At 41.8% G+C, this 14,596-nt stretch overlaps 3 protein-coding genes across 3 annotated transcripts; 1 reads left to right on the forward strand and 2 right to left on the reverse strand.

The window, feature by feature from the left end:
• Window positions 1-2,693: 2,693 nt before the first annotated feature.
• On the reverse strand, window positions 2,694-3,330 carry LOC149393153 (large ribosomal subunit protein eL27x). The gene has a single exon (XM_089617728.1). It carries the CDS (start codon window positions 3,266-3,268, stop codon window positions 2,861-2,863), a length of 408 nt encoding a protein of 135 aa, XP_089473854.1. The 5' UTR covers window positions 3,269-3,330; the 3' UTR covers window positions 2,694-2,860.
• A 2,895-nt stretch (window positions 3,331-6,225) lies between these two features.
• Window positions 6,226-8,938, forward strand: LOC149393154 (F-box/kelch-repeat protein At3g23880-like). The gene is made up of 2 exons (XM_089617921.1): window positions 6,226-7,050; window positions 8,876-8,938. Exons 1-2 carry the CDS (start codon window positions 6,226-6,228, stop codon window positions 8,936-8,938), a joined length of 888 nt encoding a protein of 295 aa, XP_089474047.1.
• A 134-nt stretch (window positions 8,939-9,072) lies between these two features.
• Window positions 9,073-10,405, reverse strand: LOC149393155 (uncharacterized). Its single transcript, XM_089617922.1, has 3 exons — window positions 10,381-10,405; window positions 9,369-10,289; window positions 9,073-9,293 (listed from the first exon to the last, which is right to left on the reverse strand). The coding sequence occupies exons 1-3, from the start codon at window positions 10,403-10,405 to the stop codon at window positions 9,073-9,075; spliced, it is 1,167 nt and encodes a 388-aa protein (XP_089474048.1).
• Between the last annotated feature and the right edge of the window lie 4,191 nt (window positions 10,406-14,596).

A 14,596-nucleotide genomic window follows, 5' to 3' on the forward strand; every position in this document is an offset into this window, starting at 1 on the left:
TCCCAGCGCTTACGGGTCGCACCATGTGTTAGCGTGGGGTTTCTTTTCGGTCGCGTGCTGTTTTCCTAAGGAGGCGATCTCCTCCTCGGCCTTAGCGTAGTTTACGGCTTTGTGGATCGCGTCTTCCAGTGACAGAGGCCGGTTCACAGTCATCTCCAATTTGAACATCGATTCGTGCCACTGACCGTTCCTTAGAGAGGTTATGGCGGATTCGGGGTCGACGTTGGAGATTTTCGAGAGGACGTCCTTATAGCGGATCATATAATCTTTCAAAGACTCATTTTCCTTCTACTAAACCCCCCATAGGTCCGCTATCGTGAGTTCGTATTCAACGAACATCGAATAATGTTTTAGGAAAGCTACCGACAGTTTGGCAAAACTATCGATTGAGTTCGGCTCGAGTCTGGAGAACCACTCTAAAGCGGCTACAAACAAGCTTTCAGCGAACAACTGGCAGTAACTTGCTTCTTGTTCTCTCTCTGTCGGCATAGCCCGTCCCATCGCGATCCTGAAAGACAAGATATAGGCTTTCGGGTTCGAGGTCTCATTATACCGCGGGAGTCGAACTTTCCCGACGTCTCCAATAAAGACATCGGTGATGTTTTTGCGAAAGGGGTCCTTCCTGTTTCAGCGACAAGTCGGTCTATCTCGGGGGTCGAACTGGTCGCGTTGTGGAATTTCGAACGGACAGCTTTTAGCTCGACTGTTACCGACTCCTTGAACCTTTCGAACTCGGTCGTGCTGGGTTCGCCCTCTTGAAAGCGGCGAAGTTCCGTGCGCACTGGCGTGACTGTAGTGACTTCGCCCCGATTAGTTGCGTCTGGTTCTGCCCGCCAAAATATTGGGGGGTGAACACTTGGAAAGTCGTCGCATGGCGAGGTCCGAAGTCCGCTGGGAAGGATCCCGGAGGTGCTTCCGCTGGCGGGGGCGGGGGCAGTCCGTCCGGACCCATGGTGGCTTCTGTGGCGACCTCTTCCACGCCCCCCCCCCCCCCCCCCCCCCCCCCGGAGCTGTGAGCTCGAACCTGGGGGCTGGTCCATACCCTGAGAGACCTGGATCCCGGTGAAGTCCAGACAGACTCCAAGAGGAAGAACCCGGCTCGTCTGTGCGGCTGATGCCGCGTTGCGAGCGGACTCTAGGGCGGTCACTTCGTCGGGTTCCGGCTGTTGACCCGGAGTATTTTGAGGGGTCAAGAGGGAATCCAATCGGGCACTGAGGCTCTGGTTGGTTTCTTCTTGACTTTCTATTTTTTTTTTCAGCATATCCAGGATTGCCTTGATCCCCGGAGGGATTTCCTCTCCCGATTCATAGTGAGTTGGGGTGGAAGACATGATATTACTTTTCTGGCGAATTTGCTTCTTTCGAGGTTAGCCTTTCTGAGTGTTTCCCAAAGACGGCGCCATATCGTTGATGTCGATTTCAACAATCTCAAATTATAATATATATATATATATATATATATATATATATATATATATATTTGATTTATATAAATATGGGGTTTAGAAGGCGTCGTATAAGAAGCAAAGGAAATTCAAAAGAAATGGACGAGAACGAATATAAATGCTCGAAGTTATTTATTAATAATCAAAGAAATTACAAACTAAAAAATGGTGGAATGCCGAACTCAACAAGGATGAACTCAGGGAATACAGAGATAAGAAATCGAAAGTCAGGTTATCAGCTTGCGTGTGCGAAATTTGATATATCAGCTTCTATTTATAGTCGAGGCTGGTTTGTTGAAGTGGACACGTGTGCGTCAGTTCGGCTCTGTCACGTCGCTAGTCGAAGTTATCTCATATCCGGTCTTCGCGGCGAGGTCTTCTATCTAACCATGACCGATTTCTCTAGTTGGGTCAACACGGGCGACTCATCCTTCCTGTGGTGAACTAGGCTTCTTATTGGGCTTGGGCCGACCTTCAAGAGTCGAACTGGATCCAAATATGTACTTTAGAGCCGGACTGGGTCTGTTGTTGGGCTTTGGTCGAACTAAAGCCCAACTTAAATGATTTTATTATTTTTTTAGAAAATTGATAATTGACCCCCACAACCATGCCCTCTATGAATGCCATATTTGTTAAGATATTTTGCATTTTCAGTTTTGAGTGTAATTTCACTATCAATTTTGTTAAAGGAAGCAGGAATACCAGACATCTTCTCTAGGTCATTTACAGGCCATACAACCAACATCGGAAGAATCAGAAGATCATGGAGCAACGTCGCGAGAGCAAACTGAACTATCAAAAATTGATGAGCCCAATAGGGTCTAAGTACACGCTACATTAAAATTTGAGAGAAGTAATCCTCTAGTGTTATTATCCTTTTATCCCCAAGTCTTCATTCATATGAGTAGGAACCATAGAAAGCTAATACTGATTTTATGAACGCTGAACTCTACGCATGAAATTGTGTAAGCAAATGGTGAATGATTATAGATTCCGTGGATTTCCTTTTGATTATAAACTTTGGATGGAATTTTTGGAGCTCTTCCAAAAACACTATGACACAACTACCCACTACCTGTGGTCCTATGTATAGATTAGAGTCACATTTACGAACAAATGAAATTGGAACAAGAATCGGTTTCGAGATTATATAACTTTCAATTCATTATCAATTTCATTTAAAATCGAATCAGCCAAATGAAACACCATAGCAGACTAAGTTAACAAGAGCAACCGATTCCAGCGAGATCCAAGCAACAAAATCCAATAAAAAAAAAGCACAACAAACAAAAATTTCTAAATATTTTCTCATATCAAAAGAAAGATCCATACATTTAAAACAACTCAAAAATCCTCCGATTAAAGATAGACAAAAAAAAAATACGAAACATAAGGCTCAGGAATCCAGATTCCGATCAGAACCTGAGCTTGGTGAAGAACCACCTGTTCTTGCCGGTCTTGAACCTCTCTTCGAGCCTCTTCTTGGCCTCCTTGAGAGCCGTGACCTTCTTGTCCTTCGACTGGAGAGCGTCGGTGGTCACGACGTCCTTGAAGTCCACGTCGAGCGTGTAGCGCGTGGGCATGATGTGCTGGTAGTTAACGATCTTCACGAAAGCCTTAACCCTAGATTTCTTCGCCGTCTTCTTCGCCGAGTCGCGACGAACCACCTTGGCTGGGTATTTCTTGATCCCAGCAACCAAGCAGTGACCGTACGGACGGTCGCGAGTTCCGTCGTCGAAAGCGCGTACGATCACCGCCTTTCGTCCCGCGTAACGGCCCTGCAAAACCACCACGGCCTTGTTTGTCTTCAGAAACTTCACCATTGCTTCTTCTTCTTCTCTGAATCGCCGATGTTTGATTTAGGGTTTTGGTTCCAAGGGACGAATCGCGTGTCATTCTGGATTTATATGGGGCTTTTATTTTTTGGGTTGGGCTAGGTTTTCGATGGGCTCACCTTCGGGCAATTCTAAAATCGTGTAAAATTCTTTGTCATATTACTTTTTTTTAAACTAAATCATGAAAATAGCGTATGTTTACACTTTCGAGTAATTTTACTTGGTATTTACTATTTAAAGTGATCTCAAATTATTTAATTTACTGTTTGAAAAAAAAGATTTATTAAAAGAATTTAAACTAATACTTTATAAATATTGAACTAAAAAAAGTTATTTGTCTAATTTTCTAAATAAAGTTATTTTACATGGGTCCTAATTTAATTGAAAAATAATAACTGAAAATTTTACAAATATATTATATTAAGATGGTGATTCTTTAGAAAACCTTAACTTTTCAAATATTTTATAAAATAAATTATTTATTTTAATCTTTGAATGTTTTTTTCGTTAGTTTAAATAAAATTAAGAATATGTGAAAGATTGATGTAAATAGTAAAAAAAAAAAACACACAAGTAAAACAAAACTTTAAACAAATAAATAGGGCACTCCAGTCAAATAACTATTCTCTCTGTGATAAATTATCATTTAGTTTAAGTGGCTCCCGTAAAATTCATCTCTTAAGCCCAATGATACATTCAGTATTTAAACAATTCTAAACTAAAAAAAAAATATAAAATTAAAAGCGATATAACTAGCAATAATATGTGGAGTAATAAATTAGTTTTGAGGATTCCTAGTTTTATTAAGTCGCTAATTTCTTTCTACATCAATAGGAACTAGTTACTCATAATTATTCAGTCTCTTGCATATTTGTTTTTTAAAAAATATTTTAAGAAGTAATTAGAAACATCTTTGTACGTTGAAGATTTTTGCAGCAATATTAAAAAAAAAAAAAAAACAGGTCTATTTCTAAATATTTTCAATTATTTTCAGTTATTTCCAAATAAGAAAAGCTACTATTGCCAAACAATATTTAAAGCTCATTTCAAAAACAAAAAAAAACAAAAAAGGAACACATGCTTAAGAAAAAAATATTAAGCAAATCTTTAAAAAAAAAAAAAAAATTAGATAAATAACCAACTGAAACGTTTGAAATTGCTATATAGGCAACGTTTCATAAATCTTAGGTAAATAATCATAAAGATAATGTGGCCTAATAAATAGAAGTGGCTATTTACTTAAGATTTACGTCTGTAAATATATGAACGTTGATTATTTAGCAATGTCAATCTGTAAATATGACTATTTACCTAATGGACCAAAAAATAAATTACCTTAGAGATCTGTGGTGGCAAACAATGATGGAAGGCTTCCGCAACAAACAAAATCCAAAATATCACTTCAAAAAATGATATTGACGCTAATATTATTACTGGGATATTGACACTAATAATATTACTGAGATACCATTTACCGATTCTCAACCAACACAAAAAAAATGACAAATCTATTGCCAAACTCTATGTGTAAAGACTTTGTATCTTTAAAAAGCAATTAAATTTTGAAATTCGAAAAAAAAAACTGTTGTCAACTGTAACTCATCTTCTTCCTTTTCATTCGTTTCGTTACTTTTCATTTCTCACTCTTTCTCTTCATTTCACTCCTCTTATTCTCTCCGATTCCGTTCGTTTTCTCCATTACCCAAACATGAAAAAGCAAAAAAAAAAAAAAAAACCCTAAGTCTCTATCAACGAACCCAATGACGAAGCCGAAAAATGGGAACTCGAGTTAGGGTGAACAATCTCCGTTGTTGCCATTCCATCGAAACTATAGGTCGGCATCGAAAAGTGAAGGAAAATCATCGCCAACTCTCAAGCGAAATGCCACACCCGCGCCGCTGGATATCCTTGAGCGAAGATAAAAAGGAAGGCTGAGACCATAGTCCAAGAATATAGAAATATTTTCTCCTACAAATTAGATGCAAGTGACAGATTAAACACGAAATCCAATATAAATTTTCCAGATTTCGTGACTTATGTGTCACGAAACCTGTCACAAAAATTTATGTTTCGTGACAGTTCTGGAAAATTGGTTCCGAAAACTTGTGTTTTGTTATAGTTCTGGGAAATCAGTAACGAAATATGGAAAATCGAGTTACAAAACAAAAATGTCATTAAACACAGATTTTTAGGACCGATTTCCCAGAAAACGTCATGAAACACAGGTTTTCGTGACTGATTTCAACACCGATCTATAGCTTTAACAGAGTGGCAATGACTTGGGATTGTGCACTCTTGCTCGAGTTCCCATTTTTCAGCTTCCTTATTGGGTTCCCTGAGAGACTTATGATATATTTTTTTTTCTCATGTTTGGGTAATGGAGAAGACGCAAAAAATCGGAGAGAAAAAGGGGAGTGAAATGAAGAGAGAAATTGTGGGAAATGGAAAATTACGAAATAAAATAGAGGGAATAAGATGGATGACAGTTGAATATAAGTTTTTTTTTTCGAATTTTGAAATTTAATTGATTTTTAAGAGGGTAAATATCACAGAAAACTTGGTAATAGACATGTCAATTTTTTTGTTTTGGTTAAAAATTGATTTTTTTAAAAAAAAAAAAAAAAAAAAACGCAAAGCAGTTTCCCCTAAAAAAAAAAAAAAAAAAAAGTAACACGCCATCCTCACCCTCGGTTTATATATCGCTTCTTCTCATATAATCGGATGATAATATAAATCTTGACCCTGGTTTGCATCTCCACGTGTAGTAAATAACTAGAAAATAGCCCACTTCCCTTTCTTTAAGCACGAGCTGAGTGAAAACTATAATTTCGGATATATAAAAGGAGAAGGAGTCAAAACTAAAAAGGGATATCCATTCCAATCTCTCAGATCTCACCATTCCAAAAAAAAAAAAATAGAAAAAAATGATGAGTATCATATCAGACATGTTATTGGCGGTATGGACAATACTACTTCTGAGGTCATGGTGGTTATGGCAGCGAAGGTTGAAGTCGAAGCCGGAACCGTTGTTTGTGTTCGGTGATCGGCGCAACTTTCCGGCGACGATGATCACGAGCCGGGAAATCTTCTCATGGACGGAGTCCATCTTAAACGAGCAGCCGTACTCCTGGCCGGTTCTCCCGGGGCCGATCAAACTTCCGGTGACCGTCGAGGGCTCGGACCACGGCGTCCTCTTCCTGAGGGAATCGGAATCCGGTGTGATGTACCTCTGGAACCCCTCCCTCGTCTGGTGGCACGTCAAGACGCTACCAGCCCTCCGGCTCGGAGTCGGCCACGAGGCCGCCGCGTTCCGAGCCGGGATCGGCCACGTGGCATCCTCCTCCGGCGAGTTCAAGGCGGTGGTGGTGACGCTGGCGGTGGAGCTCGAGTGGTTCACGAGAGCCTCTTGCTTCTCCGTCTACTCTCTCAAATCCAACGCGTGGACGACGATCAACGCTCCGATCACGGAGAGCTTGCCGGTCACCTATCAGGGGGACCAATCCCGGGCCGCCGTGGTGGTCGAAGGGGCTTTGCATTGGAGCATCGGCAGCGAGGGCTCGGTCGCGATCTTGGCCTTCGACCTCCGATCCGAGACTTTCCGAGCGATAAAACCTCCGCCGATGATGCGTCGGAGTTTCGTGTTCCAAGTCGCGAGGGCGTTCGGGGGCCGATTAGCTGCGATGTGCAGCGACGGAAGTGTCTACGAGAGCTTTGTCGAGGTTTGGGTGATGGAGAAGTACGGCTCGCCGGAGTCCTGGACGAAGCGGGTCGTGGTGGACATGGCCGTACTGATTCGGCATATTCCGTCGTCTTCCTCGTCGGAATTCGAGGAGATGATTCCGATTGGGGTGGTGGGGGACAAGTATTTGCTCGTCGCCTCTAAGACCTTCTTGTTTTGGTATGATATGGAGACAAGATCTGTCCGCTCTTCTTACGCGGACGTTAGAATTGGAGGGCTTATTGCTGAGTATGTTCATACTAATTTTTCTTTATTTAATAGGGCTTCGTGGTACATAGGAAATAAGCTATGGATATAGTTTCACAAACGATTTTGTTTGTTTGTTTGTTTTTTTTTTTTACACAAAATTAGTAAGACGAGTCTCCTTCTTCCAAAGTTCAATAAAAAAATAAAATTTGACGGTTCTATTCAAGGAAAAAAATGCCGTTTTCGTTGCCGTTTCGAGCCTCCTGATTTACGGAAAGTCGTCATGCCGATGGAATTTCCAACGGAAAAAATGTGGAAATGGGCAAGTAAAATGCCGTTTTCAAATGCCGATTTCCATGGAAAATCGACGTGCCGACGGAAAACCGAACGGAAATAATGTGGCGAAACAAACACATAAATATATATATTTTTAAATGTAGTTCAAATTTAAAACACTTCAAATCATACATATCTAGCATAAATGTTCCATTTGTTCATGAAATAAATATGTTTCACAACCATATAGTTACAATATTAAAAAAAATGTATCAATAGAATCCCGATGGACGTCCCGGTTGGATAAAACTCGGTTGGTTTTCTTGAAGCTCGCAATACTGAGACCAAGTGAAATTTCCCTGGTACGATTGTTGGAAGTTTTGAACATGTCTGTCGTAGTCGGCTTGATCGTACCCCACAGCTGTACTTATCCGTAGGCATCCCGGTGCACATGCTATGATGTGCTCGGCACCGAACCGATCTACGCGTACACCGTACATACGACGTCCACGTCCTTGCGAATTCACCTGTGGCTGTGGCACTCCTATCGGATTAGGATAACGGTAGGAAGGACAAGTATACGAACCGTCACTCTGTGTGTCTGACGTGGTGAATGACATTGTGTCGAACTGAGACATCAAGTGATCGACGCCGTATTCACTGCCAGATGACATGTACGCTCCATATCCTTGCTGGAAGTCACCGCCGTATTCACTACCAGAAGACATGTAATGCGTGGGCGCTCTCTGTGTTCCTCCACCGTAATACGATCCGGTCTCAAAGTCAAAGTACTCTCCGGGTCTGTTAAGCATGTAATATATTACTTTCCATATTCATCATACGTACATTGTTTGTGAACTCCGTCATGAATAAATGCGAATACACTAACCCGTCAGATCTTTGACGTCGTGACCCGTGATCAGAATCTTGCGTGGGTTGATAACCTTGCTCCATAGTCCACGGCTCGTAATGTTGGCTACCACCACCACCACCACTACCACCACCACCACCACCAACGTCTTGACTAGCTGGATAACGGCCAAAGTCACCACCGTCTCCACCATCGTCACCGTCGTTAGGACCACGTCCATGTCTGATGATCCATGCGAAGTATGACCGACGTCTTCGTTCAAGACGGTGTCGACATTAACACCTTCCTCCCGGGCCTGTGAGGCGACGTTTGGGTCGGGGTTCCGGTGTTTATCGTCGAGGTGAACTGGGCGGATCCATTGTAGGAGTTCATCATCGTTGACATTGTCGCCCATTATCTCCATTGATCTTTGGATCATATCCAACGGATCATTTCTCTCGACGGCGTCGTTTTGGATATCTCGTAATTGGAGCTTCATATTGTAGCTACAAAAGACGAGTTCCTGAAGTCGCTTATACGCCAGTCGGTTTCGCTGCTTAGTGTGGACAAGTGCAAACGTGCTACAATTTCGCTCGCACGCCGATGATGATGCGGTCTGAGAAAGGATTCTCATCGCCAACTTTCTCAACGTGGGGGTTTGAATTCCAAACATCGCCCACCATTCTCCTAACAAAATGAAGAAACTCCGTAAATATGACACTATGATATGAACATCGGGAATTAGAAATAGTTCTTACCGGAAGCCATCTTCGTCCTTCTCGCTACTGCGGATTTATTACCGAACATGCCTTTCGCGTCGCGGAATTTTATAAGTTCATTCCCGATGTCGTCGCAATCATCGTTGGGGAATAGCCGCTCAAACACTTCTGTAACCGCCGTAAGATGTTCGGGTGCCTTGGCGATCTCCGGATTGTATTGGAATTTTGGATTTAGGTAGTGAGCTGCAAGATAAATCACAGATAAAAATTAAAAATTATACAACGATGTTCACAAATAGTAAGTGAAATGAGTAATACCTGCTTGGTGCAACAGATGGTCAAGTTGTCTATTCCATCTCTGAACCGCAATGTCAACCACCCATTGCTTGTTTGGGATGCTTTCCAACTTGTTTTTCATTAAATCGAAGACGTGGTACAGCAAGCCCATCGTGGGAATAACTTCTGTATCAACGAGACGCAGAGCAGAGTACATAGGTTCGAACACCTTGCACACGCTATCAATATGGAGCCAAAAGTTACTGTCCAATACTTTTGACTCCACAAACTGCCCAGGTGCAGTTTGACGTAAGGAACATCGGTCCCACCAATCCGACGTGAACATCTTTTTCAACCTCGGTCGACTGCTCTTGAGACTCGTTAGGGCCAAGTAGTTCGTGGCGAATCTCGTCGGACCGGGACGAATTAGCTCTCCTTGTCCTTCTTCTCGCATCTTCGATAGGACAATCCCGTGATTGTAGATGAACTTCGTGATGTCTCTACAATTCTTAACAACATCGGCGACAGTCGCTCGTTTTCCAACGTCCTCTAGCATCAAGTCAATACAATGTGCGGCGCACGGAGTCCAGTACAGATTATATCGACGAGCGAGTTTCAATCCGGCTTTCTTGTAAGCCGAACCATTATCAGTGATAATCTGAACAACATTGTGTTCACCGACTTCTTTCACAATGGGCGACAGAATCTTATAGATGTACAAATAGTTCTTGATCTCATCTGACGCATCAACTGACTTCAAAAAAACAGTCTTACCCGCCGAGTACACCATAACATTTATGATGCTTAAACGCGTAGGTCCCGTCCATCCGTCCGACATTATGGTGCAACCATATTCCTTCCACACTTCCCGTTGCTGATCGATGTACTTCTTGACGGATGCAACCTCTGCTTTCAAGTACGTGTTATAAATCTCATACGGAGTCGGAAGCGGAATACCTGGACCTGTAAAGTTTGAAATGATAGTACAGTTAGACACCACAATACTTGTCAAATTAAAACCGGTAGTTCAAAAATTCAAATACACGAGACTTACCAACTGCCACAGCTTCATTGATCATGTGTCAAAAATGCGGCGACTTCACTTTGGCGGCTGGGATGTTCTCGTGGATGACGTAGCTGCTAACAGCTGTTCCTAGACGCTCTTTCAATTTAGGATTCGTGATTTCCGGGATCGTAGGTTGTCGTCCACTATCTGGCCGAAAATGAGGTGGTGGTGAAATCCCTGAACCCCCACCAGGGTCGGATCTACAAGCATCCGGCTGTGTCTCTTGACGGCTTCTTTTAAGAGCTTGCATCATATCACGTTCGTATTGTTGGTCGGGGTCAAGCTCTACGTGAGTCGGACCGAAGCGTCCGGCCACGTGGTCGTCTACGGTTTCTTGAAGGACGCCCTTGTTTTTCTTCTTTTGGACCGTCGCCTCTTGTAACGCTAACATCTCCGTGCGTACTTGTGAAGGAACACTCGTACATGCCTTCACGTTTTTCTTCGGATCGTTTCCACTTAAGTGTAACTTCATCCGTGTGATTCCCCCTCCCCTGGTAACGTGCCCACAATAATTACACGTGAAGTGGAACGGGTTTGTTGCACCTGGGGTGCAATGCTTACAAACTCCTTCCTCGCTCATCTTCGATATACCTGCATATTGAATTCAACATTTCAATCCAATTTCAACTTGTCAAAAAATTCTAATCAAACTACTTTCATTTCAATATGTCAACAAATTTCTTTCACCATGTCAACAAATTTCTTTCAACATATCAACAAATTATAGTCAAACTACTTTCATTTCAATTCAAAACGTAACAATTTCAATTCATAATCTAATTTAAACATGTCAACAAATTTATTTCAAGATATCAATAAATTCTATTCAAAGTTCAACTAATTTAATTTCAATTCAAAACGTAACAATTTCAATTCATAATCTAATTTAAACATGCAACAAATTTATTTCAACATGTCAAACATTTCTATTCAAAGTTCAAACTAATTTCATTTCAATTCAAAACGTAACAATTTCAATATATCAATAAATTTATACACTTAAGTCTTAAATAATTTCATTTCTAGCATATACAAGATACAAATTAAACACATAAACTTACTTAAAAACAGAAATAAAACTTGAACTTCGGTTTTTTCAGTCGCCGGAAAATTCAAGGTTCGCCGGAAAAAATGGTGTTTCGCCGGAAAATTTCAAGGTTCGCCGGAATTTCACCAAAAAATCTGGAAAAAATATATATGATAGATCGTCACATTACAAACAACTTTCATGAAGAGGATTATATGAAAAAAAAAAAAATCAAATTACTCAAGAAATTGAAGGTGCAAGTTTCAGAATCTAGGGTTTCCAAAACGACTTGGAAATTCCTTCAAATCGGAGGAAATTCGTCGACATATTGTTGATTTATACCTTGAGCGTGACGAAAATGGTGGAAACTCGCCGATCGCCGTCGAATTCCTCCGACACCCACGTTCTCTCCTCCACAGCCGCGAGTCTTTTTTTTTTTTTTCTTTCTTTTCCTTCGAATTTCCTCGAATTTCCTAGATATGAACATGGTTTTATACACAAAATGGAACGACATCAACCGGCATTAAACGACAGAAACGAAATGTCGTTTCTTGGAAATTCCAGCGACATCACACATGGAAACGACATATTTCTCTTTCGCTCGCCGTTGACCCATGGAAATGGAATTTCCAGCCGAAATTCCGGGAAATTTGCCGGCATTTAGTTCCTTGGTTCTATTGCATGCAAAAGTGTACAAAAGTTGTATACCCCATTTTCAGTCTTTAGTATTTCAGGGGTGTAGCCTTGTGGGCACTAACCTGGTACAATTATAAAAGAAATAAAAAAAATAAAAAATAAAAGGTTTTTGTTATTTGGTAGGCTGTGGTCCCGTTTGGCATAGCTTTGTTTTTAAAAAAAGTGTTTTTATTTTTTTTCAAAAACTGACAGGTGTTTGGTAAGCTGTTTACAAAACAGTTGTTGCTGATAACAAAAGTTGATTTAACGTTTGGTAAAATAAATATATTATAGTAAAAAGACTAAAATAAACATGTTCTTAAAAATTAAATAAAAATTATTAATATGTTTATTTATATGCATATATATGAATAATATTTTTTCTCAAAAATAAAAAATCAAAGAGAAAAAAGATAACGTAACATGACAAACTATTATTGGACTCCAACGTCCATCGATATTCCAACAAAATGCACAAATCATTTTTGAACAAGTTTCACTCTTAGATAGAAATAAAATCCTCAAACATTGGCACGTATGCCTTATTGAATTTGGGAAATTAAAACAATAAATGGGGGAAGCGTCAGCTAGTGGTAATACTGCCTCAAATGTTCTGTGTTCCAAGGATGTCGGATCGAGGTCCCGTCCGTGTGTTCGATGTAATAGTTTCTGTTGTGTATGACTTGGCAAAGTCTATACGGTCCTTCTAAGTTTGGGTCAAGGACACCGGCGCCTTGTACTTTGGTGTGTTGGAACACACGCCTGAGTATAAAGCTGCCGACGGTGAAGTCTCGTCTTTTGACTTTGGCGTTGTAGTATCTCTCGACCTTGCGCTTATGTGCAGCGAGTCGAGTGGGAGCTTCGGATCTTTTCTCGTCGAATAGATCCAACCCAAGGCGCATGGTCTCGTTGTCTTCTTCCTCGTCAAAAGTATCGACTCAGTAAGTGGGGTCTCTCCGGTGGCGTTTCGAACAGTCGTCCGATAGGCCTATAGGATGAATGGTAGCTCTTCACCCCAGACACCTTCTTGGCTTCGAGCTTCTTTTTGATATTGTTCTTGATTGTCTTGTTGACAACTTCCACTTGGCCATTAACTTGTGGATGTTGTGGGGATGAGAATGTCTTGCTAATCCCTGGTTGGGTGCAGATTTCTCTAACCCGAGCATTGTTGAATTGAGCACCATTGTCGTCACAATTGACGCTGGGATGCCGTGTCGGCATATGATATACTTCCAGATGAAGTTTGTTGTATTAGCCTCAGTGATTTTGGCTAGATGCTCGGCTTTGACCCACTTAGTGAAGTAGTCGATAGCGACGATGGCGTATTCGTATTGTCTCGGAGCTTTAGGAAGCTTGCCGATTATATCCACGTCCCGTTCAGCAAAAGGACGCGGAACGACGATGCTGCCCAGGGGAGATGGCGGTTGCCGTGGAACGTTAGAGAAACGTTGACACATGTCGCATTTTCTCACCCAGTTGCAGGCGTCTTTCTTCATCATGGGCCAGAATTAGCCTTGTCGGAGCGCTTTGAGTGCGAGGGATCTCCCAGCGGAGTGATTCTCGCATATATCCTCATGAATCTCGTGGAGGACCTTAGTCGACTCTACACTGTTGCGGGATCGTAGTAGCGGGATCGAGTACCCATGCTTGTATAAAACTTCGCCTCTCAACACCTACTTAGATGCGAAGGCCCTCAATTTTTCAGCTTCTTTGCGGTCTTTGAGGAGTATCCCTCTTCGCAAAAAATCTGTAGTTGGAGTCATCCAAGTCGGATAAGCAGTATTCTCGATCCTTCCAACCTCGTCCCATGAGACGGATGGTTGCGAGAGAGACTCAACCGAGATAGTTCCTAACCCGTCTTCGATGATGTCAGAACCAAGACAAGCAAGGGCATCAGCCTCGGTGTTCTCTTCTCTTGGGATCTGGATGATCTCAAACCAAGAAGGCATTGACCTTGGTATTTGTTTTTGCCAAGTAGGCAATCATATTAGGTTCTTTGGCGATGTAATTGCCCTTGACCTGATTTACGATCAACTGCGAGTCACAATGTATTCGTAAATTATGTACGTTGAGCTTTTGGGCGAGCTCTAGCCCCACAATGAGGGCTTCGTACTCAGGCTCGTTGTTGGAATCCGTAGTGGAGGGCATAGCGTAACTTTTCCCAGTCGAGATTAGTGAGTATAATGCCAGCACCGGCTCCTTGAGCATTGGACGCTCTGTCTACGTGTAATTCCCAGATGGGACCTGTAGGGTCAACCTTTCTCTTTCGAGCCAACAAGTCATCGATCGAGTAATCATCCACTCTTCCCATGTCGGGAGCATAGGATAATTCTACCACGAAATCGGCTAGTGCCTGAGCCTTTATTGCCGATCTCGGATGGAACTCAATTCTATGGCCGATCAATTCTCGGGAACAGATCGCCATGTGAGTCGATGTCTTTTTGAAGAGCTTTATCGATGGGGTGTCATGTTCGAACTATAATAGGGTGAGCTTGGAAATAG

The sequence above is a fragment of the Urtica dioica genome, chromosome 6 (assembly GCF_054948205.1).
Source record: "Urtica dioica subsp. dioica isolate 48M chromosome 6, U.dioica_male_clone48M_v1_H2, whole genome shotgun sequence".
Lineage (NCBI taxonomy): Eukaryota > Viridiplantae > Streptophyta > Magnoliopsida > Rosales > Urticaceae > Urtica > Urtica dioica.

Excerpts from the sequence above, each read along its gene's own strand:
- LOC149393153 (XM_089617728.1), bottom strand. The coding sequence starts at position 3,268 with ATGGTGAAGTTTCTGAAGACAAACAAGGCCGTGGTGGTTTTGCAGGGC.
- LOC149393154 (XM_089617921.1), top strand. The coding sequence starts at position 6,226 with ATGTTATTGGCGGTATGGACAATACTACTTCTGAGGTCATGGTGGTTA. Across the intron at positions 7,051-8,875 it reads AGTCCTGGACGAAGCGGGTC|TCGGTTTCGCTGCTTAGTGT; the intron begins GTGGTGGACATG and ends CTTATACGCCAG.
- LOC149393155 (XM_089617922.1), bottom strand. The coding sequence starts at position 10,405 with ATGATCAATGAAGCTGTGGCAGTTG. Across the intron at positions 10,290-10,380 it reads CAATGAAGCTGTGGCAGTTG|GTCCAGGTATTCCGCTTCCG; the intron begins GTAAGTCTCGTG and ends CAAACTTTACAG. Across the intron at positions 9,294-9,368 it reads CCATCTGTTGCACCAAGCAG|CTCACTACCTAAATCCAAAA; the intron begins GTATTACTCATT and ends TTTATCTTGCAG.